General features: G+C 41.7%; 2 protein-coding genes and 2 pseudogenes across 6 annotated transcripts; 2 read left to right on the forward strand and 2 right to left on the reverse strand.

The window, feature by feature from the left end:
• Nucleotides 1-1,658: 1,658 nt before the first annotated feature.
• On the reverse strand, nt 1,659-2,988 carry LOC311631144 (elongation factor 1-alpha 1-like; annotated as a pseudogene). The gene has a single exon. The product of its transcript is annotated as an elongation factor 1-alpha 1-like (transcript).
• Nucleotides 2,989-3,939: 951 nt separating this feature from the next.
• On the forward strand, nt 3,940-15,298 carry PCYOX1 (prenylcysteine oxidase 1). Its single transcript, XM_084901207.1, has 6 exons — nt 3,940-4,135; nt 5,265-5,471; nt 6,493-6,667; nt 10,608-10,819; nt 11,143-11,292; nt 12,223-15,298. The coding sequence occupies exons 1-6, from the start codon at nt 4,024-4,026 to the stop codon at nt 12,879-12,881; spliced, it is 1,515 nt and encodes a 504-aa protein (XP_084757333.1). The 5' UTR covers nt 3,940-4,023; the 3' UTR covers nt 12,882-15,298.
• A 540-nt stretch (nt 15,299-15,838) lies between these two features.
• Nucleotides 15,839-24,150, reverse strand: SNRPG (small nuclear ribonucleoprotein polypeptide G). 3 transcript variants are annotated; one of them, XM_084901256.1, is made up of 4 exons: nt 24,008-24,150; nt 23,149-23,171; nt 21,946-22,070; nt 15,839-16,188 (listed from the first exon to the last, which is right to left on the reverse strand). In XM_084901256.1, exons 1-4 carry the CDS (start codon nt 24,037-24,039, stop codon nt 16,138-16,140), a joined length of 231 nt encoding a protein of 76 aa, XP_084757382.1. In that variant the 5' UTR covers nt 24,040-24,150; the 3' UTR covers nt 15,839-16,137. The 3 variants fall into 3 exon arrangements, with proteins under 3 accessions (XP_084757382.1, XP_084757384.1, XP_084757383.1); XM_084901258.1 differs by lacking the exon at nt 23,149-23,171 and having other exon boundaries at nt 24,008-24,111; XM_084901257.1 differs by lacking the exons at nt 23,149-23,171; nt 24,008-24,150 and adding an exon at nt 22,543-22,575.
• On the forward strand, nt 17,545-21,939 carry LOC311631108 (high mobility group protein B1-like; annotated as a pseudogene). The gene is made up of 3 exons (XR_014797084.1): nt 17,545-17,563; nt 18,138-20,145; nt 20,374-21,939. The product of XR_014797084.1 is annotated as a high mobility group protein B1-like (transcript).
• Nucleotides 24,151-24,626: the final 476 nt, after the last annotated feature.

Raw genomic sequence — 24,626 nt, forward strand, 5'->3', positions numbered from 1 at the left:
TCTTTCTTGTATGACTTGCATTTTATTCATTAACACTTCCACTTTCTCTTCCTTACTCTGCTCCACTGGCCTCCTTGCTGTTCCTTAAACACACCAGAAGTTCTTCTTGCCCGGAAAGTTCTTTCCCCAGATATTTGCCTGGTCCACTCCCCTCCCTTGCTCCAAGCTTTGCTCAAATGGCATCCAACTTAATAAGGCCTACTACCCTGCCATCATATTTACAATTGCAACTCATTCCCATTCCTCATACCCCATTCTATATATTACATAATTTACTTATATACTCTAATTACCATCTGTCTCCCCTCACTAGAATGTCAGCTTCATTAGAATAAATATTTTTAAAAATTGGTTTTATTCACTGATTTTTCTCATTCACCTAGAGTATTTCCTGCCACTTAGAAGGAACTCAGTAAATATTTGTCCAGTAAATAAATGTGGGTTGTTGTTCTTTTGCACTGAATTTTCTACTTCCTTTTCTCTAAGTTCAACTTTTCCTTCCAGTATAATTGATTTTCCTTAGAATCCGGATACAATGAATTATAGCAAGACAGTGCTCAATACTATTTAAACCTCATTTTAGGTTCTTTAAACTACCTCAGTATTTGTAAATATGAATTCACGTTCAACTAAAATTTGACATACCAACAAATTTATTCAATATTGATGTAGCTACAACATTTTTCATGCAACCTATGAACTTGAACATAACAGAATTTTACCTTTATAAACTAGTTATTCTTGGCTTATTTGTCCTAACCTTATTTAGTGTTGTACTACCAATAGAACCTTTTCTATAGCTTTGCTGTGTAACCAGATTCTACCCCTTAAGACAAAATGGAAAAAAGCAAAGTTCCCACCCAGAAAAAACAACTGAATTATCTAGTTCTAAAGTATCAGCAGATATAACATCAAACATAGGTTATGAGCAACTCTTAAGTCTTTTACTTAAGTATAATAGTACATAGAAAGTTAGTGTTGACAAAAAACCACCCAGTTTCAACATTGTGGGTTTGATCAACCAATGAATGCATACATAAGTGGGAAACAAATCAATGTTTTTCTCCCTCCCTTTCTCTCTCACTCTCAAATCAATAAATTAAACACACACACACACACATACACGTTTCTCATTGTTTTAATGGATCTCAAAATTCTGTGACAGCCCTGGCCCATGTGCTGGCTCAGTTGGTTGACCATCATCCTGTGCACAGAAAGTTTGCCTGTTGGTTTCCTGGGCAAGGCATGTACTCCAATTGGGGACTCCATCCCTAGTAGGGGCATGCAGCAGGAGGTGGCCAATCAGATGTTTCACTCTCACATTGATGTTTCTCTCTCTCTCTCTCTCTCTCTCTCTCTCTCTAATAAATAAATAAATAAATAAATAAATAAATAAATAAATAAAATCTGCAACAGATTTTTAGTCGTTTCCATTAAAAAGTGCAAATTAAAAAAAACTAATAATTTAAAAACTGCTCCCCCTCACACCCTCCAAATGATTCACAAAACATTCTTTTCTTCTGAAGGGTTTAGGATGCATTGTAATCATTAACCAGTGTTTTACTACGGTATTACACTGAAATGGCCAATTGAGATAAACTGTTCTGAGACCGCTCTTCCACCACTAAGACTGGGGTGGCGGATATTAAAGATAATACTCATTTAGCCTTCTGAGCTTTCTGGGGAGACTTGCTGTCTTTGCCACTTCCAGCTGCCTTCGCATCTACAGCTTTGATGACACCTATAGCAAAACTGCCCAGAGGAGGATAGTCAGAGAAGCTCTCTGGGCTTGCTAGGAACCATATCGATGATGGCAGCATCATCAGATTTAAAAAACAATGGGCCATATTCCAGCTTTTTTCCAGAATGACAGTCGATCTCCTTTGACTCAGCAAATTTGCAAGCAATGTGAGCTGTGACAATCCAGCACAGGTGCATATCCAACACTAATCAGGTCTGGATGGTTCAGGATAATCACACAACTGAGCAGCCAGAGGCTTCCAATGGTGAGTGCCACATTTGATAGACATGTTCTTGACATTGAAGCCCACATTGTCCCCAGGAAGAGCTTCATTAAAAGTTTCATGATGCATTTCAACAGACTTTATTTCAGTGTAACACTGAGTGGAGCAAAGATGGCCACTATGCTGGATCTAAGAACATCATTCTCCTATAGGCCCACAGGGACAGTACCAATATCACCAATTTTATAGACATCCTAAGGTGGCATACACAGGGACTTGTCAGTTGGATGAGCTGGTGGTAGGATGCAATCCACAGCTTTAAGCATTGTGGTTCCACTGGCATTGCTATCTTTACGGGTGACTTTTCATCCCTTCAACCAAGGCAAATTAGCACTTGGCTCCAGCATGTTGTCAACATTCCAACTAGAAATTGGCACAAATGCTACTGTGTCAGCGTTGTAGCCAATTTTCTTAATGTAGATCCTGACTTCTTTAACAATTTCCTCATATCTTTCAGGCTGTAGGGCAGCTCAGTGGAGTCCATTTTGCTAACAACAACCATCAGTGGTTTCATACCCAGTGTGTGAGCCAGAAAGGCGCGCTCCCCGATCTGCCCATTCTTGGAGATACCTGCTTCAAACTCACCAACACCAATAGCAACCATCAGGACCGCACAGTCAACCTGAGATGTGCTTACAATCATGTTTTTGATAAAGTCTCTGTGTCCTGGTCACATAATACTTGCTGGTCTCAAATTTCCACAGGGAGGTACCAGTGGTGATACCACGCCCATGTTTAGTTTTCAGTTTATCCAAGACCCAGGCATACTTGAAGGAGCCCTTTTCTATCTCAGCAGCCTCCTTCTCAAAAATGTTCGATAGTTCTTTTGTCGTTCCCACCACATGTATAGATCAGAATGGCCAGTAGTGGTAGGCTTACCAGAATCGACCTGTTCCCTCATGACAAAGTTGAAATGAGTCTTTTCCTTTCCTATTTTGGCTTTTGATGTAGGAATGGTTTTCATCACACCTGTGTTCTGGTGGCAACTCTATTATGAAAAAGCTTCAACCTTTCTTTTACTCAACTTATTTTCCTTCCCCCTATACTGTTCCTCATATTCATATACTGATTTTTATTTCCTATTTGGGTGTCTGGATGAGTGGGGTATTTTAATTACGGAAATGGGATTGTATAGAACCCTTCACTCAGCCACCAGTTTTCTCACCTAACAGTACCAGGACCATAGCTACAGGTCCTCCATTCTTCTTAATGCTTTGCACATAATGTTCCACCCTATGTATGGGTACACTATTCTTCCCTTCCTTCACCTTGGAGCCCATGCTAGGTCGCCCTCATTGTCCCTTTCACTTAACATCATTTACCCATTCATCTGTTACCTAACAATCCCCGGAACCTAGTGACCAATAAGTATTTGGAGACGAAACCAGTTTGGCTCAGTGGTTAGAGCGTCGGCCTGCGGACTGAAAGGTCCCAGGTTTGATTCCAGTCAAGGGCATGTACCTTGGTTGCGGGCACATCCCCGGTGGGGGCTGTGTAGGAGGCAGCTGGTCGATGTTTCTCTCCCATCCATGTTTCTGGCTCTCTATCCCTCTCCCTTCCTCTTTGTAAAAAAAAAAAAAAAAAAAAAAAATCAATAAAATATATTAAAAAAAAAATAAGTATTTGGAGCTCCCCTGGTCTGTTTTAGACAGGGATTAGCGGTGTTTGAGAGGGAGTGGTTAAAGGGACAGAGGAGGACCTGAGTGAAGAAATAAGGTGTTTTGTCCAAACAGATGGGAAGGAAGGGGAGCTGGGGGAGCTGGGTGCCTTTGGTGTCTCCTTGAAGTAGGGTGGGTAGACCGTTTGGAGTCCCTGGAAGGGATGGGTGGAACTGAGAGGTGTCAGGGAGCTGGCTAGGGGGTGGAGGTAAGGTGGGGTGGGGGGAGGAGAGGGGAGAGGGGGCGGGCCCGGGGGCGGGGCGCGGAGCACGCCGCCGCGCAGCCGCGGCCGGAGCTCAGAGTGGCGCTCCGGGGCTCCCGAGGGCTGCGATCGGGGAGACATGCGCCGCGCCGCGGGGGAGCTCGCCCCTTCGCTCCTGGGGCTGGGGCTGCTGCTGTGCAGCTGGGCGTGCCCCGGGGGCGCCGGGCCGCGGGCCCCGCCGGACAGGATCGGTAGGCGAGCGCGGGGCGGCGCGGGAGGCGGTGCGGGAGCGCCCCTCGCCGGGCGGCCGCTGCCCGGGGCGCCAGGCCCCGCACTGACCGGGTCGCGCGGGCCGAGCCCTCCGCGCCGGTGACCTTGCCGGTTCGCGGTCTCCGGGTCGCTTTCGGGGCCCCGGAGCGCGGCGGGCGTGGGGATGTGCCCACTGGAGGAGGAACGGGCCGTGGAAGGGGGACCCCAGGGGGCGGGCAGGCACCTTCCGGGCGTCCCTGCTGCAGCCCAGGTCTCGGGAGCCTGGTGGTGGGAGGGGGAGACCGTGCGCCCTCTCGCCCCTTCCCCCCCTCCCCTGCTGCCCCTCGGGGAGGCCGGCCTCTGGTTGGTCCTGGAGCCGCAGGCCGTGGCCGCCCTGCAGGTGACAGGCGCACGCCGCCGACGCAGCGCATGGAGCGGGGAAAACGTGCTGACCCCGGCCGCGGCCCTTCCGAACGGGGTGCAGCCCCCTCCCCTCTGCTTGAAGCGTTGCTGCAGCAGGCCTGCTGCTCTCAGGGCCCCCCTGGCTTGCACAATGTCCCTGCCTGGGATTACTACACAGCTGAAATGATCCACGCTCTCTTGCTTCCAGTCGTTTTTGTGTGTTTGCTTCCTGTCCGTTTTTGCTTTGCTTTGTTTCTTAGTCCCGTTAAAACGGCTCTTTGGCCGGGGTCGTTGTCCTGCCTACACGAATGAAACAACAAATCGAGGCAAAAAAAAATGGCGGCCACTTTGTTGAAAATGTGTGCTGGACAGACCCATCTCCTCTGCTGCCAGGAGTTGGGCGAAAAGAAAAGAAAAGAAAAGAAAAAGGTTGTGCAGGCCCATGGATATCTCCACAAAGAACTGTTAGGATCTTTGGGGACATCTGGCGAGTTAATGTCAGTTTGCAAGTTCATTTACTGCCCCTTTTGTGGGAGGTTCAGTGTTTGTGTCCAGATTCAGAATACTATCTTCACTGCAACTCTTTCTGGCCTTCCCCTATCTACAGGCTTCCCTAAATTGTTCAGAATAGCCTTAAGTAACCTCTGTTCTTGCTTCATGGTCTTTCAAAAACAACAAAACCCACAAAGCTGGTAAGAGTGAAATAAAGTTCCTTTCCCCTCTCCATAGCCATAATTGGAGCTGGCATCGGTGGCACTTCGGCAGCCTACTACCTGCGGCAGAAATTTGGGAAAGATGTGAAGATTGACCTGTTTGAAAGAGGCGAGGTGGGGGGCCGCCTGGCCACCATTACCTTACAGGGGCAAGAGTATGAAGCAGGAGGCTCTGTCATCCACCCTTTAAATCTGCACATGAAGCGTTTTGTCAAGGACCTGGGTACGTAGTTGGCTCTCAGAGCCGCGCAGCTTTCTGTGTGACCATCCCCGGATATTTCTATCAGATGGGGAACTGAAACTTTTCCACTTTGCTCGTTGTCTTTTACAGACAAGCTGGTGAAACTGTTGCCTCACTTTCCTTCTAGCAGTTGGTATTGCCTTGGTTAGGAGGCACTCTCCTGTAAGGGGACACTAGTTCTCAGTATCTTAAGTTATCTGGAATTACAGCCATGGTGTTGGGGGGTGGTAATGGGGATGGTTGCCGTTGTCAGTTCTTCAACCTGTGGGTTTCTGTTGAATCAGAGAATGGTTTGAGTTAGCAGAAACCCAGTGAGCTCATTTTACAGCAGGGGGAAATGAGACTCAGAGGCTTGTGTCTGGCTTCAAGTCACTCACACAGCTATGGGTGCAGACATGTGCTTAGAAACCAGAAATTTGACTAGTCCCCTACCAGCGTAGAAGCTGGACAGGTTGTGAGGGAAATCTGGCAAGCCTCTGCAGGCCCCTTTCTCAAAGAATATTGGGTAATATTGGCCTCCTCCCAGTTATCTGAAATACCCAGTTATGCAAAGTGGTGTTTGCACAAGACTAGCAATCCTCCTTTCCCTTAGCTACCTTCCCCATCTCCTGTGGATGCTTCCGGAGCCTCTTTTTCTCCCTGAGGGCAGATGTATGCCAGGAGCAACTTATGCTGCAAAGATTCGAGTCTGCCGGTTCTGTTTTTAAGTTGAATTTAGTTGATACTCTGGCTTTTTCCTTTGACTTTTTAGTCTCTTCAGACTAAAAATAGCCAGCCTAATTTTGATATATCTGCATGACCCCCTCTTTAAGAGAGTTTGCGTTTGGACAGTGTAGTGAGCGTATCATATCATTTATTCTAAAGATAGTGCTCCTTTGATATATCTCCTGGGAACAAGGGGAAGCCCGGAATTCACTTCAGAGTGTCCCCGATAAGTTCAGATTAACCTTTCCTTTGCTCAGCATCGAAACTACTGACTTGGCTACCCTTTCTGTTTTTGCAGGTCTCTCTACTCTTCAGAGCTCTGGTGGCCTAATAGGGGTCTCTAACGGAGATACTCTGGTGTTTGAGGAGAGCAGCTGGTTTATAATTAACATAATTAAACTAATCTGGCAGTATGGATTTCAGCCCCTTCGCATGCACATGTGGGTGGAGGATGTATTAGACAAGTTTATGAGGTAATATTTTCCCCTTCCATTTAACCCTAAGACCTTTTGGTTAGATGATCAGTAGGAATTATGGTTTCTTAAAACAGTTCTCTACCTAACTGGAAGGCTTCTTTGTTAGGCAAAAAGTTTTGTTTTAAAAAAAACAAACATATTTCTTTATTGATTTCAGAGAGGAAAGGAGAAAGAGAGAGAGTTAGAAACATCAGTGATGAGAGAGGATCATTGATTGGCTGCCTCCTGCAAACCCCCGACTGGGGATCAAACCTGCAACCCAGGCATGAGCCCTTGGCCGGAATCGAACCTAGGACCCTGCAGTCCACAGGCTAATGCTCTATCCACTGAGCCAAGCTGGCCAAGGCAGGCAAAAAGTTTTGTATAAAATGCGCAGACCATTTACCCACTTGGAAATTAAAAGGGTAGCTTATTTTTGCTTCTGAAAATGTATTTTGCAAATGATTGTTTAGTATTGCTAGACACTCTTAAAAGCTCTACAAATGTTAGCTTGAATTCTCACAACAGCTCTCTAGGAAGGTACTATTTATTAGCTTCTTTTTACAGATATGGAAGGTGGAGCATGGAGGAGTTTCAAGTGTGCAAGTATACCCACCTATTAGTGGTAGAGCAGAGATTCTACCCAGGCAGGCTGACTCTAGTCCTCACTCTTAGTCACTTCACTGTGCTGGTGTTATGGATCAGATGAGTGAGGTCATGTGTATAAGAGCTTGTAGAAAGGATCAGAAAAGTGGGCTTTAATTGTGACATGACGTTTTAGTGAGCCAGCAACCTGAGGTAGGGTATCAGTGTTCTGTGCCCTAAGAATTTAAATTGTTAATAAATTCCAGCACTGTTCTGGGAGTGCCTCTTTTTCTTTTTTCTTTATTTTATTTTTTTATGTTGTTCTGTATTTTCAAAATCATCTGTGTGTATGAACGCACATTGCTTTGGTAATTGGGAAAAATAACATAAGATAACCAGTGTAATTTTGAAAAATGCAACCTATTTCTTTTAAGGTTGTAGGCATGAGCTAATTTTTATGCTGGTTTACTTTAAATAAATTTTTATTTATTGATTGATTTGAGAGAGAGAGGGAGAAAGGGAGAGAGAGAGAGATCTGTATGTATAATTTGTTCCTTTTTAAAATTTATTGATTTTAGAGACAAGAGAGGAAGGGTGTTGCTCCACCCATTCATGCATTCACTAGTTGATTTAAAAAAAAAAAAATTATTTTAGAGAGAAAGGGAGAGGGAGAGAGAGATAGAAACATCAATGATGAGAGAGAATCATTGATTGGCTGCCCCCACTGGGGATCGAGCCTGCAACCCAGGCACATGTCCTTGACTGGAATCAAACTTGGGACCCTTCAGTCTGCAGGCCTACGCTCTGTCCACTGAGCCAAACCAGCTAGGCTCATTAGTTGATTAAAAATTAAAAAAAAAAATTTATTAATTTGAAAGAGAGAGATGATAGGTAGATAGAGAAAGAAACATTGCATTGTTGTTCAGTTCATTTATGTATTATTCATTGGTTGATTCCCTGACTTGGAATTGAACTGGCAACCTTTTTTTAAAAAAAATATATTTTATTGATTTTTTACAGAGAGGAATGGAGAGAGATAGAGAGCTAGAAATGTCGATGAGAGAGAAACATCATCCAGCTGCCTCTTGCACACCCCCTACCGGGGATGTGCCCGCAACCCGGGACCTTTCAGTCCGCAGACCGACGCTCTACCACTGAGCCAAACCAGTTTCGGCTTTTTTATTTTTATTTTTTATTTTTTTTAAAATTAAATTATTATCTGTGTACATATTTTAACATTCCCCCCTGAACTGGCAACCTTTTGGTGCACGGGACAGTGCCCAGTGAACTGAGCTACACTGGCCCAGGGCCTAATCTTCCTTTTTGATTTACATTCCTCCTTAATATTTATCATCCTCTAAATTATGTAATTTTCCCACATTTATTTATGCTTTTATTATCTGTTTCCCTAACTAGAACATAAGGTCCAATTAGGGCAGGGTTTGTTTTTTTCTTCTCTGTTGTGTTGACTGACCTCTGCATCCTTGACTCCGAGAACATTGCCTGAATCAAAGTTGATGCTCCATAAATAGTTGAGTGAGTAAAGGATAAGAGTTATACAAATGTAGTTTGAAAAAGAGCTGTATGAGCAATCTGATTAGCAGAAACTGCCAGTTACTCATATGTCTCCTATTTTTTCCAAGTTCCTAGGACCTAGAGGTCAAATGATACATCGGGAAGGAGTTACTTAGGTCCTCAGTTTTGGCACTTATATTATTTCCCCCCCACAAAAATTTATTCAACATTTTGTACAGTACACTGGTAGACAGTAGGTAATATTAAAATGAGCCCTAACCGGTTTGGCTCAGTGGATAGAGCGTCAGCCTGTGGATTGAAAGGTCCCAGGTTTGATTCCAGTCAAGGGCATGTACATTGGTTGCAGGCACATCCCCAGTGGGAGGTGTGCAGGAGGCAGCTGATCGATGTTTCTAATTCTCTATCCCTCTCCCTCTCTGTAAGAAATCAATAAAATATATTAATAAAAATAAAAATAAAATGGATATGATATTGTCCCCTACTCTCTAAAAATTTACAGTTTATTTTGGAGAAGAAAGTTGATGTAAAACTCTTCCCTTGATTATTGATAAATGTATTTCTTTGGCACTTATTTTTTCCTTTTTTTATATATTTGTGCCTGTTCCTTATTACCTGTTCCTAACTATAAGCTTCTTGAAGGAAAGGAACCATGTCTTTCTCATTTTTGTAACACTTGGAATCTGAAAAATTATGTATTGAATTACTGCATGAACTAATTTATGTGGACATTCTTTTAAGTCCATAAAATACAGAGATATGTCAGGTAATATTTTCTGAAAATTAAATCATTAGATACTTCCTCCCCTGGGAACTGACCTTTATATTTTTTATTTTTTAAAAAAAGCATTTTATTGATTTTTTTATGGAGAGGAAGGGATAGGGATAGAGAGTTAGAAACATCAATCAGCTGCCTCCTGCACACCTCCTACTGGGGATGTGCCTGCAACTAAGGTACATGTCCTTGGCCAGAATTGAACCTGGGACCTTTCAGTCTGCAGGCCGACGCTCTACCCACTGAACCAAACCGGTTAGGGCCTGGGAACTGACCTTTAGATCACTTCACAACCGACCTTCCCTTTCACTTAGGTCACATTTCACTTGCTAAGACCATTATCTTTCCCAGGATCCAGACCCATTCAGATAGTTCCCTGCCGAAAAAGCCCGCCTAGAGCCTTTAAAACCTCTGACTTCCCATCCTTGGGTGCTGGTACCATTTTGGGGCTCAGTCCATCTAGTTTTCCAGATGACCTAATAAATTTATAATTCCTTACCACTTTTGGCCTTGTGTGTACCTCCTTTGGCTACCCTTATAGGTGCAAAGTTTTATGGGATTTGTGGAGATGACATCACTGTGGACTGAGAGGTTGGGCAACACTTGGCAGAGGAGGTGTGATTCAAGCTCTGAAGGAAGCGTAGCTGTTCTCTGTTTAGGAATGGGAACTGTATTCCAGTTGGAGGGAAGAGGTAGTACAATATTAGGGAGTAATAGGTAGAGCACTAGGGGCCCAGTGCACAAATTTATGTACTTTGAAAGGAACTAGGCTGCAAGGCTGCAGTGGGCACAGGTGTGGGTCTTGGCCCATCCTCTGCACCCCCGCCTGGCCACTCCCACTGTGGCCCCTGGTCTCCTTTCTGCCGGGCTCCCACTGCCTCTCCCATGTGCTGACTGAGTCCGCCCCGCTCGCACCTGCTGATGATGTGGAGTGATAAGTAGGATCCCATCAAAGAGAAACATGAAAGTCAGTGATTCTTATGATGCTATTTCCTTTACTTATGCACCCTTTGCCCCTATCTTGTTTGATGTGTAATGGTCATTTTTCTCTCTTTTTTTTAAAAGGATCTACCGCTACCAGTCTCATGACTATGCCTTCAGTAGTGTAGAAAACTTACTGCATTCTCTAGGAGGGGACGACTTCCTTGGAATGCTTAACCGGACATTTCTTGAAACCTTACAGAAAGCAGGTTTCTCTGAGAAATTCCTTGATGAAATGATTGCTCCCATCAATAGGCTCAATTATGGCCAAAGCATGGACCTCAATGGCTTTGTAGGTAAGCCAGTGCTTGGAAAGGTTATAGAATTGGTTCACCAGGGGCATACCTAATGTTACGGTTACTTCTGACCTGAGCCATGAGTTGGAGAAGATACCTTTCTCTGTGAAACCTCAGGCGTTGTTGGCAAAATTGTGTAAATGTAGATATGCATTTTTTTATGGGGAGAGTGTCCTTAGTTTTCATTAGTTGAATGGTTTTCACCTGGAGGAGACTTTGCCCCTCGGGGCCATTTGGCAATGTGTGGAGACATTGGGAGGGAGAGTGGGTGGAGACTCCTTACAGAGTTAGAATTAAATCACGTTTTTTCCTGATGCTGACAGGGGCAGTGTCCCTAGCTGGTGCTGATTCTGGCCTTTGGGCGATAGAAGGTGGCAATAAACTTGTTTGTTCAAGGCTCCTTCAGGCTTCCAAAAGCAACCTTATATCTGGCTCAGTCATGTACATAGAGAAAACAGGAACCAAGCAGACAGGTGAGCTTGCATTTCTATTTTATTGTTCCTGATTTCCCCTGTATAAAACAATTGCTCAGGGAGAAAAACCTCCCTTCCTCCATTTCTCACTCAGTTCCAAATGATGGAATTTTAAATTGTATGTGTTGTGCCATGTGGAATTCTCCTAAATGTACTCGAGTATAGTGGCATGATTCCTTGGATTTAAAAAATTTCATTCTCGCTGAGACTGGTTTGGCTCAATGGATAGAGCGTCGGCTTGGGGATTGAAGGGTCCTGGGTTCGATTCCGGTCAAGGGCATGTACATTGGTTGCGGGCATATCCCCAGTAGGGGGTGTGCAAGAGGCAGCTGATCGATGACTCTCTCATCGATGTTTCTAACTCTCTATCTCTCTCCCTTCCTCTCTGTACAAAATCAATAAAATATATTTAAAAAAAAATTTCATTCTCAAAAGTAAAATTTTCTTATTTTGTACTTGTATTATTTTTATTCTGAGTAGGAAATTGGCCTCAGTTTGGGACAGTTATCCTAATAGGTAAAAGTCTTTTTTTTTTTAGAGAGATAGAAACATCAAATTGTTGTTCCACTTATTTATGAGTTCATTGGATCAAGTTTAAAAAACCCCCCACATTTTTATTGATTTCAGAGAGTAATGGAGGGAGAGAGAAATAGAAACATCAATGATGAGAGAGAATAATCGATCGGCTGCCTCCTGCACGCCTCCCACTGGAGATCAAGCCCACAACCTGGGCATAAGTCCTTGACTGGAATAGAACCTGTCAGTATGAAGGCTGACGCTCTATCCACTGAGCCAAATCAGCTAGGGCTGGATAAAGTTTTTAATTCCTTAGGATTATAAACAATTAAGAAGATACAGAATTATTTTTAGGAGGCATAAAACAGTATGTTAGAAACACTAAAGAAATGTATGCTTCCTTATTTCTTCTAGGAAACCCCACAAAAATGTATCAAGTGGTCTACCAAACTGGATCTGAGACCCGTTCAGACTCTTATGACATCGTCTTGGTGGCCACTCCATTGAATCGAAAAATGTCCAATATAACTTTTCTCAACTTTGATCCTCCAATTGAGGAATTCCATCAACACTACCAACAAATAGTGTCAACTTTTATTAAGGGGAAGTTGAATTCATCTTCTTTTAACTCCAGAGCTTTAGATGAACTTGGTCTCAGTACAATCTTAACCACTGACAATTCACACTTGTTTATCAATAGCATTGGAATCGTGTCCTCTGTAAGAGAAAATAATAATCCTCAACCATCAACAGATGGAGCTTTTGTTTGGAAGACCTTTTCCCCGGAAACTCTTACTAAGGAGCAACTTTTAAAGCTCTTTTTGTCCCATGAATATGTTGTGAAGCAGCAGTGGCATGCATATCCTCACTATAAGCCTCCAGAGAAATGCTCCTCCATCATACTCCATGATCGACTCTATTACCTCAATGCCATGGAGTGTGCAGCAAGTGCCATGGAAATGAGTGCCATTGCAGCCCACAATGCCGCTCTCCTCGCCTATCATCGCTGGAACGGGCACACGGATATGATTGACCAAGAGGACTTATATGAGAAACTGAAAACTGAACTATGAGTTAACACTTTCATTTCCCCCCCTCCCGGTTCCACATGGAATATCACTGGCAAAAAAAGAGATGATTTTAATCAGATCTTTTGCCATTATCATTGTTTAACAAGCGTAATCCCAGTGGAGTCATGGGAAAATACAAAGGTCTAAGTGTGAAGGTGTAACTATTGTATTTATGCCATCTCCAAAATGTGTGTGTGTGACTTTCAGAGTACATTTATTAAAGCTGGGGACTGTGAAACAAAGGACTTAGGGTAGAAGAAGCGAAAGGAGAGAGCCTAGGTGGTACTCTGTTTTGGTTCCCTATAAATGTTATAGAAGTGAGCCAAGGCAGAGCTGCTATTAGCTCCCTGAAAAGAGAGAAAAAAGGGGCCTTGGAGACGGGTTCATGGTGTTAGTCCTGGATGAACTGCTGCTGCCCATTGCTTCCCTGGTTGCAAGTCTTGTGGGGACCCTTAGAGTTTAGGAGAGAAAAGTAAAGATGCATGCCTGAGAGGGGAAAAAAAAGGCAAGGGCGTGCTCCAGAGAGCCTGCTCCAAAATTTTGTAACTCTTTTAAGGTCCATCAACAGTGTTTTCCAAACGTGTCTGATCATAAGAATCATCTGGAATTTGTCAAACATGTGGAATTCCGTAGGTCTAGAGGTGAGGCCTTGGATTTTGAATAAACTTTAGAGCATTTTAAGCTGAACACTTGAGGAAGTACTTAAAGACATCCCTTTTATAATAGTTAGGGACTAATTCATTTGTGCTTACAGCTGGTTGTGATCTTTAGTCACATAGTGAAATCTGCTATGGGAGCTGGTGTCTTATGCCTGGCTTTAGTAATTTATACCATTTTCAAAGTAAATGTGCCCATTACTTAAGCCTTGACTTTTAGAATGATGCTCTTTTGATTTTTCTAGGAATGAAATTCAGAAGTCTGAGTAGTATAACTTTGATGTCATACAAAAAATCCAGTAAAATGAAAAGCAAATATAGGCTATTGATGTGAAGTAATTGGCATTCTATTATCAAAACCTCACATATGGAGCTTTTATATATTTTAAATTTATTTTTTATTGATTTGAGAGAAAAATAGAAACATCAATGATGAGAGAGAATCACTGATTGGCTGCCTCCAGCATGCCCCCTACTAGGGATTGGACTCAACTGAGACATGTATGTCCTGATCAGGAATCAAAGCAGTGACCTTTGGTGCATGGACAGCACTCAATGAACTGAGCCATACAGGCCAGGGCACACCTATGAAACTTTAAAATATACAGACAGACTCCCCACTCTCAATTAGATTCTAATTTAATAGATTGAGGCTAAGACCTCACCATTGTAGCTTTTTAAAGTTCCCAATGTGCAACCTGTGTTGAGAATCACTGATTTGGGCAACTGAAATGTCTCCAAAGGGTTTGTGGTGCCTTAAAAGTCACAAGAAATTCAATTCATAATCAAAGCAGATTCATTTTTCCAAGAATGCGTTCTCAATAAGAAAGCATTGACAGTTAACAGCAAAGGCAACCAAGATTAATTATTCTAGAGCAATTGACATGAGTAGGACATGCAGAATGACACCATATTTAATATAGTTCAGCATATGTTCTAACTTAAGCTACCTTACCATTTTGAGAAACTGGTTGCTGAAATCTTAAGATAGTAGTCTCAACCTTGACTGCACTTTGAAATCACCTGTAGACTTTAAAGCTTCCCAAGGGATTCTAATATGCAGCCAAACTTGAGAACCAGTTCTACAACTACTGAACAGATCATGAATGACTGCCCATAGGGATAGAACAAGTAAAAGCTTGGGAATTCAGTAACTGCAATAAGTTAACATGTACTGTTAAAAAATATTAGTTTGTCAAAGGGTCAGCTGTTTTCTAATTTTATTTTTAAAATGTTATTTTTTCCATATTGTTTTAATGAAGACAATATGTAGAATGTATATGCTACACTGGTACATACTAATTTATTATCTGTAGACTTATTTCGCAATGGGATATATTTTTACTTATAAGAATTTTTTCCAACAGGAAATCTGTTGGAAATTGCTTCCTCAAAGAGCAAAACAGACTATCTGTATATCAAGCATATTAGTTTTAATAGTTACATTAAATAATTTTTTAATTGGTTGAAAAATATCAGCTCACTCATCTTTTTACAGAAGAGACTGGTAAAAATGAATGCAGAGGCAGGATGAGATAGTTCTGCAATTTGAGTATGCATTGGACTCACCAGAATTTTTCAATAAGTTTGGAGTGGCATATAAAACTTTGCATTTCTAAGTTACAAGGTGATGTTGCTGGTTTAGGAACCACATTGATAATCCATTCTACAATTCAGCTCTATGTGGTTGTAAAACATCAAACCTATCAACTTCAGTGAAGATTTAAAACGTATTGGAATAAAAATGGAAAATGTTGGACATCACACCAACTCTCAAGTTGGTTTGATCCCGCTAGCTGTTCTTTGGCAATACACATTTCCTATAAGTAGGAATACCATTTCAGAGGTACATGTAAGCCATCCACTGTGTTATCGAAATACCTTACGTACCCCATTCTCTACAGTTTTAAAGGGACTCAAAATTTGTAGGCTTTTTATCAAATCACAAAAAGAGCAGGCCTAAGCATTTGTTAGACTTTGTAAGGTTAGGTTTACGATATACAATCATATGTAATATATCCACCGGTTTGTGCACTCTAATACTTGAACTAGATGGATGTATGATGGGCAGTATTATCACTACTCCACAAAGAACAATACACTGGAATATTTTCTCTGAGTTCTATTTCAGCTCTTGTATTAAAAATATCTTCCCACTTATATTCAAAATAAACAGCATCATTACTTCCTGTTTTATATTGTCCTCTACTCGGAATGTAGATGTGCTTGGAAAAGTCAGAGTATATCAAAGTTACTACAAGAATTTTGAAAATTACAACAATTAATGTCTCAGAAGAAACCTACTCAGTTTGCAGATTCTTTTATCTTTATTCAATGTTAAAAGATAGGAAAAAGGCATCCTATATTAATGCATAAAAACCCTTGGAAAAAAATCAATATTAACCAGGTATAGTTATATAAGAAAGAGCTAATATTCTAATTTTTAAGTTCAGAACATCTGAGAAAGCATTTTTTCATCAATACAAAAGTTTATTTAACAAAAGTTCAATGTGAAAATGGACAGGAAATATTGTAGGAAAACAGGTGCTGTGGAGAGGGGCTATGTGGAAGCAATTGATTTCTCTGGTAACTACAGCCATTCTTCATACTCGTTCCAAGGCTTCTAACATGATGATACTATTTCCTCGGATTACCTAAGAGAAAAGTAATTTGAAAAGACCACAAGTTATTTAACAGACATACCACAATGAAAGAATTTTCACCAAATCATTAATGGTTTTGCAGTATTAAATGTCAAATTGAGGCTTTTTTCCCAAGCCACAGGAATACAAAATAAAGTCTTTTAATCACTCGTTAAGTCATATAAGCACTTTAAAAAAAAAAAATTTCCCCCCACTTTATTTATTTATTTTTAATTGATTTTTTACAGAGAGGAAGGGAGAGAGAGAGAGAGAGAGAGAGCCAGAAATGTTGATGTGAGAGAAACATCGACCAGCCAGGCCCGAAGCGGCCGGGCCCAGAGCAGCCGGGTTGGGTGCGGCCAGGCCCAGAGCAGCAGCAGCCAAGTCCAGAGCAACTAGGTCGGGAGCAGCAGTGACCAGACCCGGAGCAGCTGGTTGTGGAACGAACCAGAGCAACAGAGGCCAGGCCCAGAGCAGCCAGGCCCGGAACAGCTCGCTCCTCGCCTGCTCCTGCCCTACGGCTGCCTCTCAGACATGGCTGGAAACTTTTGTGGGAACTTGAGAGTCTGCTGAATCAAGTGATGAAGGCTTAGATCTGGATGTGTTGAGTTAGTATAGGGCTGGGGTGTTGATCTGTGAGTGCCTTGGGTGGGGCCTGGATGAGGCTGGTTGACCTATTTGGAAATGTCTTTTGTGTGAAATGTATCATTGGGCATGTGGAGGTATTATTGATATGAGAAAATGCTAAGTAACTGATTTACTATCTGAAAAGGGATTTACTATCAGGGAAAGGGAGGGAGGAAGAGACTGAACATAAACTGCACCTATGGATGAGGAAAATGGGGGATGGGGAGGGGGCGGAGGGTGGGGTGGGAACCTGGTGGAGGGGGGAAGAAATGAGGAACCTTTGTAATAATATGAACAATAAAGATTGATTAAAAAAAAAAAAAAATTTCCCCCCACTTTATTGTGTTTTTTTTTTTAATTGATTTTTTACAGAGAGGAAGAGAGAGAGAGAGAGCCAGAAATGTTGATGAGAGAGAAACATCGACCAGCTGCCTCCTGCACACACCCCACCGGGGATGCGCCCGCAACCAATGTACATGCCCCCAACCGGAATCGAACCTGGGACTCCTCAGTCCGCAGACTGACACTCTACCAATGAGCCAAACCGGTTTCGGCCATATAAGCACTTTTTAATGAGATGTACATTATCTAGATCAAAGGCTAACAACTACCCCTTTGAGAAGTCTGCAATGACTCATTTCACCTCCTGATGGACTTGCTTTTCAAAATGCAGTGATGAAAATGAAAACATCACTGCCCTAAGGGATCCATAAATTAATGGGAAAATAAGTGCAATAGAACATGCATGTTGCGGAAGCTGGTTTGGCTCAGTGGATAGAGAGTCGGCCTGCAGACTGGAGGGTCCCGGGTTCAGTTCCGGTCAAGGGCATGTACCTTGGTTGTGGGAACATCTCCAGTAGGGAGTGTGCAGGAGGCAGCTGATCAATGATTCTCTCATTGATGTTTCTAACTCTCTATCCCTCTCTTCCTCTCTGTAAAAAAATCAAAATATATTAAAACAAAAACAAAAAAACAACAACATGCACATTAGTTTTGGGTGAAGAGCAATTAGGAAACAAACCAGAATGAAAGTTGTGGAAAGCAGGCTCTATGAAATGGCATTTTAACTTGAGTTTTGAAAACTGGGTACATTTTTTATAAGAAAACAGGAATTTCTCTCTCTGGGGGATCAGGAAAGAATCTAATTGGCAGTAAAAGATTATGAAGGGAAGTGGAAACAAAGATAGTCTGCATCCAATCTTAGAAGGCTTCAAACACCAATCTTAAAAGTGTTTAGAGACAGCCATTGTAGTACATTGAGCCCCACAGAGACAGTGCCGGGGCAAGTGCGAGCCGGCCGGTCACTGGGTGACTGTGAGGTCACTGAGGGAAAGTAATTAAACACGGGCAAAGGAGATCCGAGGAAGCCCAGAGGATCGTATGCTTTCTCGTGCAAACTTGCTGGGAGGAACACAAGAAGCACCCAGATGCTTCAGTCAACTTCCCCGAGTTTCCTAAGAAGTGCTCAGAGAGGCAGAAGACCATGTCTGCTAAGGAGAAAGGAAAATTTGAAAACATGGCAAAGGCGGACAAAGCTTGTTATGAGAAATGAAAACTTATATCCCCCTAAAGGGGAAACAAAAAAGAAATTCAAGGATCCCAATGCACCCAAGAGGCCTCCTTCAGTCTTTTTCTTGTTTTGTTCCGAGTATTGCCCCAAAATCAAAGGAAAGCATCCCAGCCTATCCAGTGGTGATGTTGCAAAGAAGCTGGGAGAGATGTAGAACACTGCTGCAGATGACAAGCAGTCTTATGAAAAGAAGGCTGCTAAGCGGAAGGAGAAATATGAAAAGGATATTGCTGCATACTGAGTTAAAGGAAAGCTTGATGCTGCCAAAAAGGGAGTTGTCAAGGCTGAAAAAAGCAAGAAGGAAGATGATAAGGAGGAAGTGGATAAGTTGGTTCTAACAGTTTTCTTTCCTTGTCTATAAAGCATTTTAACCCCCCTGTACACAACCCATTCCTTTTAAAGAAAAAAATTGAAATGTAAGGCTGTGTAAGATTTGTTTTTCAACTGTACAGTGTTTACAGTATCTTTTTTTGTATAGTTAACACACTACCTAATGTGTCTTTAGATAGCCCTTTCCTAGTGCTATTTTAAATAGCCACTAACTTTGCCTGGTGCAGTTTGGGGGTTGTAATCTGACATGGAAATTTAAAGCAGGTTCTTGATGCACAGCACAAATTAGTTATATATGGGGATGGTAGTTTTTTCATCTTCAGTTGTCTCTGATGCAGCTTATACAAAATGAAAATTGTTCTGTTAACTGAATACCAGTTTGTAATTGCAAAAAAAGTTGCAGCTGTTTTGTTGACATTCTGAATGATTCTATGTAAATAGAATTTTTTTTTTAAGTTAAAAAAAAGTGTTTGGTGGGGACCAAGAAACCAACAACGTGCTAGTGAAAATTTCAGTTGGAATGACCAGTTCTGGCAACTGCATTGACAATCTCTGAACAATTCTGGACTTAGGGGACCGAATGCCCTCACAGTTGAAAATCTGTGTATAGCTTTTGACTCCCCAATTGTATCTTGAAGGGGACTGTTTCCAGGACTCCCTGTAGATACCAAAATCAACAAATGCTCAAGTCCCTTATATAATAAAGCATACAGTTGGCACTCCACATCATTGGATTCCCAAACACGAAAACAGTATTTTTAATCCATAGTTGGTTTAATCTGTGGATATGAAACCCAGGGACACTGTGTACCTACTAAAAAAAACCTGGTGTTATATGGACCTACATAGGGTCCATGTGGGGAGTTTAGAGGCAAGAAGAGAAGTTATACAGAAAAGGCCCTTAGGACTAGCCTAGTGCTTGACATAGCCAGTCCATAAATGAAGATAAGCCAGATACTTATGAGAACACAGATGAAATGGCTGGTAACTGAGTTCAAGAATGATAGAAAAATAAGTAAAATTCCAAGGTAAGTGTTCTATGAATACAGAGTTTGGCAAAAGTAGGTTTATAGTGGTGAACATGCAAAACACAGTTTATTCTTGTACTAGAGGCCTGATGTATGAAAATTTGTGCAAGAGTAGACTTTCCTTCCCCTGGCTGCAGGCCCCAGCTTTTACTCCAGCCCCAACGGCAGGCCCCCAGGCCCCCAGGCCCCGGCTTGTCTGGAAGAATGTCCGGTCTAATTAGCGTATTACCCTTTTATTAATATAGATAACCTAGATCAGGTCACACCCAGATCAGGTCAAATAGAAGTTCAAGGAGAATGTACCTGAAAAGTTGTTTTATAGGAAACTTGAGAGAAAGTTTTATATCTAAGCTATTTTTCCAGCCTTGATGGACTTTTAAAAATTCAGTATTGAAAATATATTAGAAATAAATGGTAAAAAATATTAGTCGGGACCGGTTTGGCTCAATGGATAGAGCGTCGGCTTGGGGACTGAAGGGTCCCGGGTTCGATTCCGGTCAAGGGAATGTACCTTGGTTGCGGGCATATCCCCAGTAGGGGGTGTGCAAGAGGCAGCTGATCGATGACTCTCTCTCATCGATGTTTCTGGCTCTCTATCTCTCTCCCTTCCTCTCTGTACAAAATCAATAAAATATATTAAAGAAAAAAAATATTAGAATAAGTCACTAAAAAACAGGTTAGGGGAGTGCAAGGGGAAAAAAAGTATAACAATTAGGAACTCTTATGACCTCTAGAGGTCTCTCCGCTCTATGATTGGCTAAAGCTAAGTTGTCCTTTTTGATTCAACTTCCCTAAGAAACTCAGACTTATCACTTAATGGGTATATTGTCCTGTGCTGGGCAAAGAGAGGGATTCAGTCTGGGTCTTGCTGAGAAACATCAAAAATTGAACCCACAACCTTGACATATTGGGATGACACTCTTAACTGAGCTAGCTACCTGGTCAGGACTTACCTTGACTACTTTTAAATTTGGATATGATAAACTAGAAATCCAGGTTAATTATATACACAATTAAAAATAAAAGTGTGATCTGCAGACTGGAAGATATGCATCAAATGGCCACTTGTTAAAAATGAGAAATCTCATGTTCCAGCCCCCATCTTATGAGTTAGGATCTGTATTTTTACAAGATTATCTGAGAATTCGTAGATTTTTTTTTTTTAAAAGATATTTTATTTCTATATAGAGAGGAAGGAAGAGGCATAGAGAGAACACCAACGAGAAAAATCATCAATCGGCTGCCTCCTGCACGCCCCCTACTGAGGATAGAGCCTGCAACGCAGGCATGTACCCTAACCAGGAATCCAACCAGTGATCTTTGGTTCCTTGATCGATGCTCAACCACTGAAACATGCAGGCCAGGCCATAAGCATGTTCTTAACCTTTACTACACATTAATATTTTATCAAAACAAAAAGCACCACTAGGGATAGCTTCAATTATTTTGGGGTAGAATCTAGTTTTTTTTGTTTGTTTGTTTTTTAAAACTCAAGTGATTGTAAATGCTCTATACCAGTGGTTAATTTCATTTACATTCAAATCATCTGCAGAACTTAAAAAACAAAAAACTCCCTCTAAGCTACATCCCAAACTAATTTGATTCTAAGGTACAATTAAGATGCAGACCTAGCCGAAACCGGTTTGGCTCAGTGGTAGAGCATCGTTCTGCGGACTGAAAGGTCCCAGGTTCGATTCCGGTAAAGGGCATGTACATTGGTTGCGGGCACATCCCCGGTAGGGGGTGTGCAAGAGGCAGCTGGTCGATATTTCTCTCTCATCGACATTTCTAGCTCTCTATCTCTCTCCCTTCCTCTCTGTAAAAAATCAATAAAATATATTAAAAAAGAAAAATAAGATGCAGACCTATTGCTCTCTTAATAAAGATTGACTATGGGTTTCTATTATACAATAGAATAAAGCTAAAAAAAAAAAAGACTTCCAACAGCTATTTCAAGCCCAAGGACCACAGAGGGTTCTACGTAAAATGCAAATCTAACTTGCCACGTAAGATGAAAATCTAACTTAAAGGTAACTGGGATATTAATCACAGCTGAATGATTGCCAAGTGTTAAACTCAAAGGAAGATGGAAAGTCTAATGTTGCCTATAATTTGCCAAACTTCAGTTTAGTTCAAGACTTTGATAGAGGGAAATTAATGCTTATTCTAAATGAAAAATAAGTCTCTTAAGAGAAATGTCACATCTTTACTTACCACCATTCCAATATTGTTCTGTTGACCACCCGTTGCCATCTCCACACATTCATCTATCACAAGATTCATAAAGGGATCAAATCCCCGTAATATTCCTTGGACATGTCTGCCACCATTTAATTTCACTATAAAAAAAGGAAAATGAAGCTTTAATAAAACTGGCGATTAACTATCAAATATTCATTAAAAGTTAGGTGGAGCTGAGACGATATGGTGCAGTGATTGAGCGTCCACCTATGAACCTGGAGGTCCTGGTTTGATTCTGGGCCAGGGTGTGTGCTTGGTTTCAGGTTTGCTCTCCATCATGCAGGAGGCAACAGATTAATGATTCTCTCAACACTGATGTTTATCTCTCTCCCTCTCCTAAAAAAATAAAACAATCAGGTATATGAGATGTGCAATCCACTATCCTTACTCTATGCTAAGCACTGGGCTAAACATTTTACACTTACTCCCACATTTAAACTTACAAGAATCCTGTAGAATTATCCCAACTTTTTACGAGGGAACTGATGTACAAGGCTTTTAAAAGTAACTGGTTCAAGGTTATACAACTATTATGTGGTAGGGCTTGGATTCAAACGGAAAGTTGCTTACCTATCTCTAAAGCCATGATCTTAAACCCTACAAACTTCATTGAGCCTTTTTTTTTAAAATTGATTTTTTACAGAGAGGAAGAGAGAGGGATAGAGTTAGAAACATCGATGAGAGAGAATCATCGATCAGCTGCCTCCTGCACACCCCCTACTGGGGATGTGCCCGCAACCAAGGTACATGCCCTTGACCGCAATCGAACCCGGGACCTTTCAGTCCCCAAGTCAATGCTCTATCCATTGAGCCAAACCGGTCTCGGCTTAAACCCTACAAACTTCAAATAATAGCAGGTCAGATCTTTAGTTCTTTTCTATGTTCTTTAAAAAAAAAAAAAAAAAAGAGAGAGAGAGAGATAAATTTTCAAATATCACAAAATAGAAAATCCTGTTAATTTTGTGAGGGAGGGCTTTTGAAAAATCTGAAGGGCTGTCTAATTTATTAAATTGCAAAAAGTAGGCAAATAAAACTGTCTAGTTAGGATTTTGCTAGACCTGCTTCTTCATTCACCAGAGGCTATGTGCTTTGAATCTTTGGAGCAAACACTGTATACTGCCAAGAAGACATTTGTAAAGAGCAACTGAATAATTAAAAACAAAAAAGATAACTTACATGATAACTTCTTGTCCATAAATCTGAAAACGCAAATAGATAAAGATTATATAACTGCTAAAATTATATTTACACAATAGGAATAAGTAAATTTAAAATAGTAAAAAACCCTGTACTTCTTTAAAGGATGAGTGGGTAATGGGCTTCCCTTAGTACTTATACAAAGTAATGTATTTTGGGAAGGGGCAAGATAATAAGATGGGATAGGTTTATAATAAATTAATGTACATTAAATTGAATCTTTATACTGATATGAATTACAAAAAAATTTTCGTCGTTCAATACTGACCTAATTTTTAATGGCTGGATTTTATAGCCGTAATAGAATAACAAAGACTTTATTTTGGTTATTTCCAAAACCAAACAAAATTTTGAAGACATTAGAAGTTGTAAAATCAAACCACATCCAATCCAATAGCTATATTTGAGACAATAAGTGGTGTTTCGTTTAATATTAAGTTTTATTCTTCAATACATAATTACAGTTTAGCAAAATAATTTCATATTTTGAAGATTTAAACAAGAAAATCCCATCTCAGCAGAGTACTATACCGGATCTAGTACAGGATGGTTAACAAAGGGTTCGAGATCTTCAAGTAACGAGGGAGAGCGTGGGGGGAGACATAGGGCAGAGACTTCGACTGGGTCAAACCGGGGAAATTCAGGAGCCTAAGCTGCCCTGGGTAACCACGCCGAAGAAGCAAAAATGCGATTTTGCGCGGTTTCAGGCCCGGCAGCGTGGGACCCTGCTGGGACCTGGGCCGCCTGGGACCCGAATGCGCACGCCAGGTGCACTGACGGGAAATGGAGGGGCACACAAAGAAGCTTCCAGCCGCCCGTGGCCCCCGCAGATACTTACTTTTTTAACTCGGGAGGGTGAGCTTTGCTCATGGTGTCCAAACGAGCTCACAGACACTTCCAAACGGAATTCGTGGCCTCTCTGGCGCTCCCGCGGTAGGCCCGGCGTTTTGCGTCTGACGTCACCGGTCCGTTAGCCAATCGATGGCCGGCAACGTTCACATTTCACCTCGCGATATTAAGGGGGAAGCCTGAGCGTGTAGATCCGTCCCCAGCTTCCGGTTGCGTCGCCAGCGATTGGTCAAAGCAGAGGGGTGTGGCCTCGCGAAGCCCGTGACTTCGTTTTCTCTTCTGTAAGATTGAGATGTCCCAATTCTTTTAAACCACACGGATTAACCCCTAATTTTAGTGGATCGCATAGTTTATCTTATTAATATATAGCAAATGAAAATAAGCTCTATATTCACGGACCCCTGATAATTCTTTGGAATGTATTCCCACAGCATATTGTATTGCGAAGCCTAGGGTTTAACATCGCATTTGGTGAACTCTGCACCAGAGTAGGGTGACATGCCTCAATTTTCAATAATTTCAGTCCAGAGCCCGGAATCAGATTCCCAATTGGATGGTCTTTTGCTATTCTTGTAACACTGCCTACAAATCCCCACTTAAATGTAAAA

This window comes from Pipistrellus hanaki (genome assembly GCF_964339955.1).
Source record: "Pipistrellus hanaki genome assembly, chromosome: 12".
NCBI lineage: Eukaryota > Metazoa > Chordata > Mammalia > Chiroptera > Vespertilionidae > Pipistrellus > Pipistrellus hanaki.

Coding starts and splice junctions, on each gene's coding strand:
- PCYOX1 (XM_084901207.1), top strand. CDS start 4,024: ATGCGCCGCGCCGCGGGGGAGCTCGCCCCTTCGCTCCTGGGGCTGGGG. Junction 5,472..6,492: donor GCGTTTTGTCAAGGACCTGG/GTACGTAGTTGG, acceptor CTGTTTTTGCAG/GTCTCTCTACTCTTCAGAGC. Junction 10,820..11,142: donor GGACCTCAATGGCTTTGTAG/GTAAGCCAGTGC, acceptor TGATGCTGACAG/GGGCAGTGTCCCTAGCTGGT.
- SNRPG (XM_084901256.1), bottom strand. CDS start 24,039: ATGAGCAAAGCTCACCCTCCCGAGTTAAAAAA. Junction 23,172..24,007: donor CACCCTCCCGAGTTAAAAAA/GTAAGTATCTGC, acceptor TTGCGTTTTCAG/ATTTATGGACAAGAAGTTAT. Junction 22,071..23,148: donor TATGGACAAGAAGTTATCAT/GTAAGTTATCTT, acceptor CTTTTTTTATAG/TGAAATTAAATGGTGGCAGA.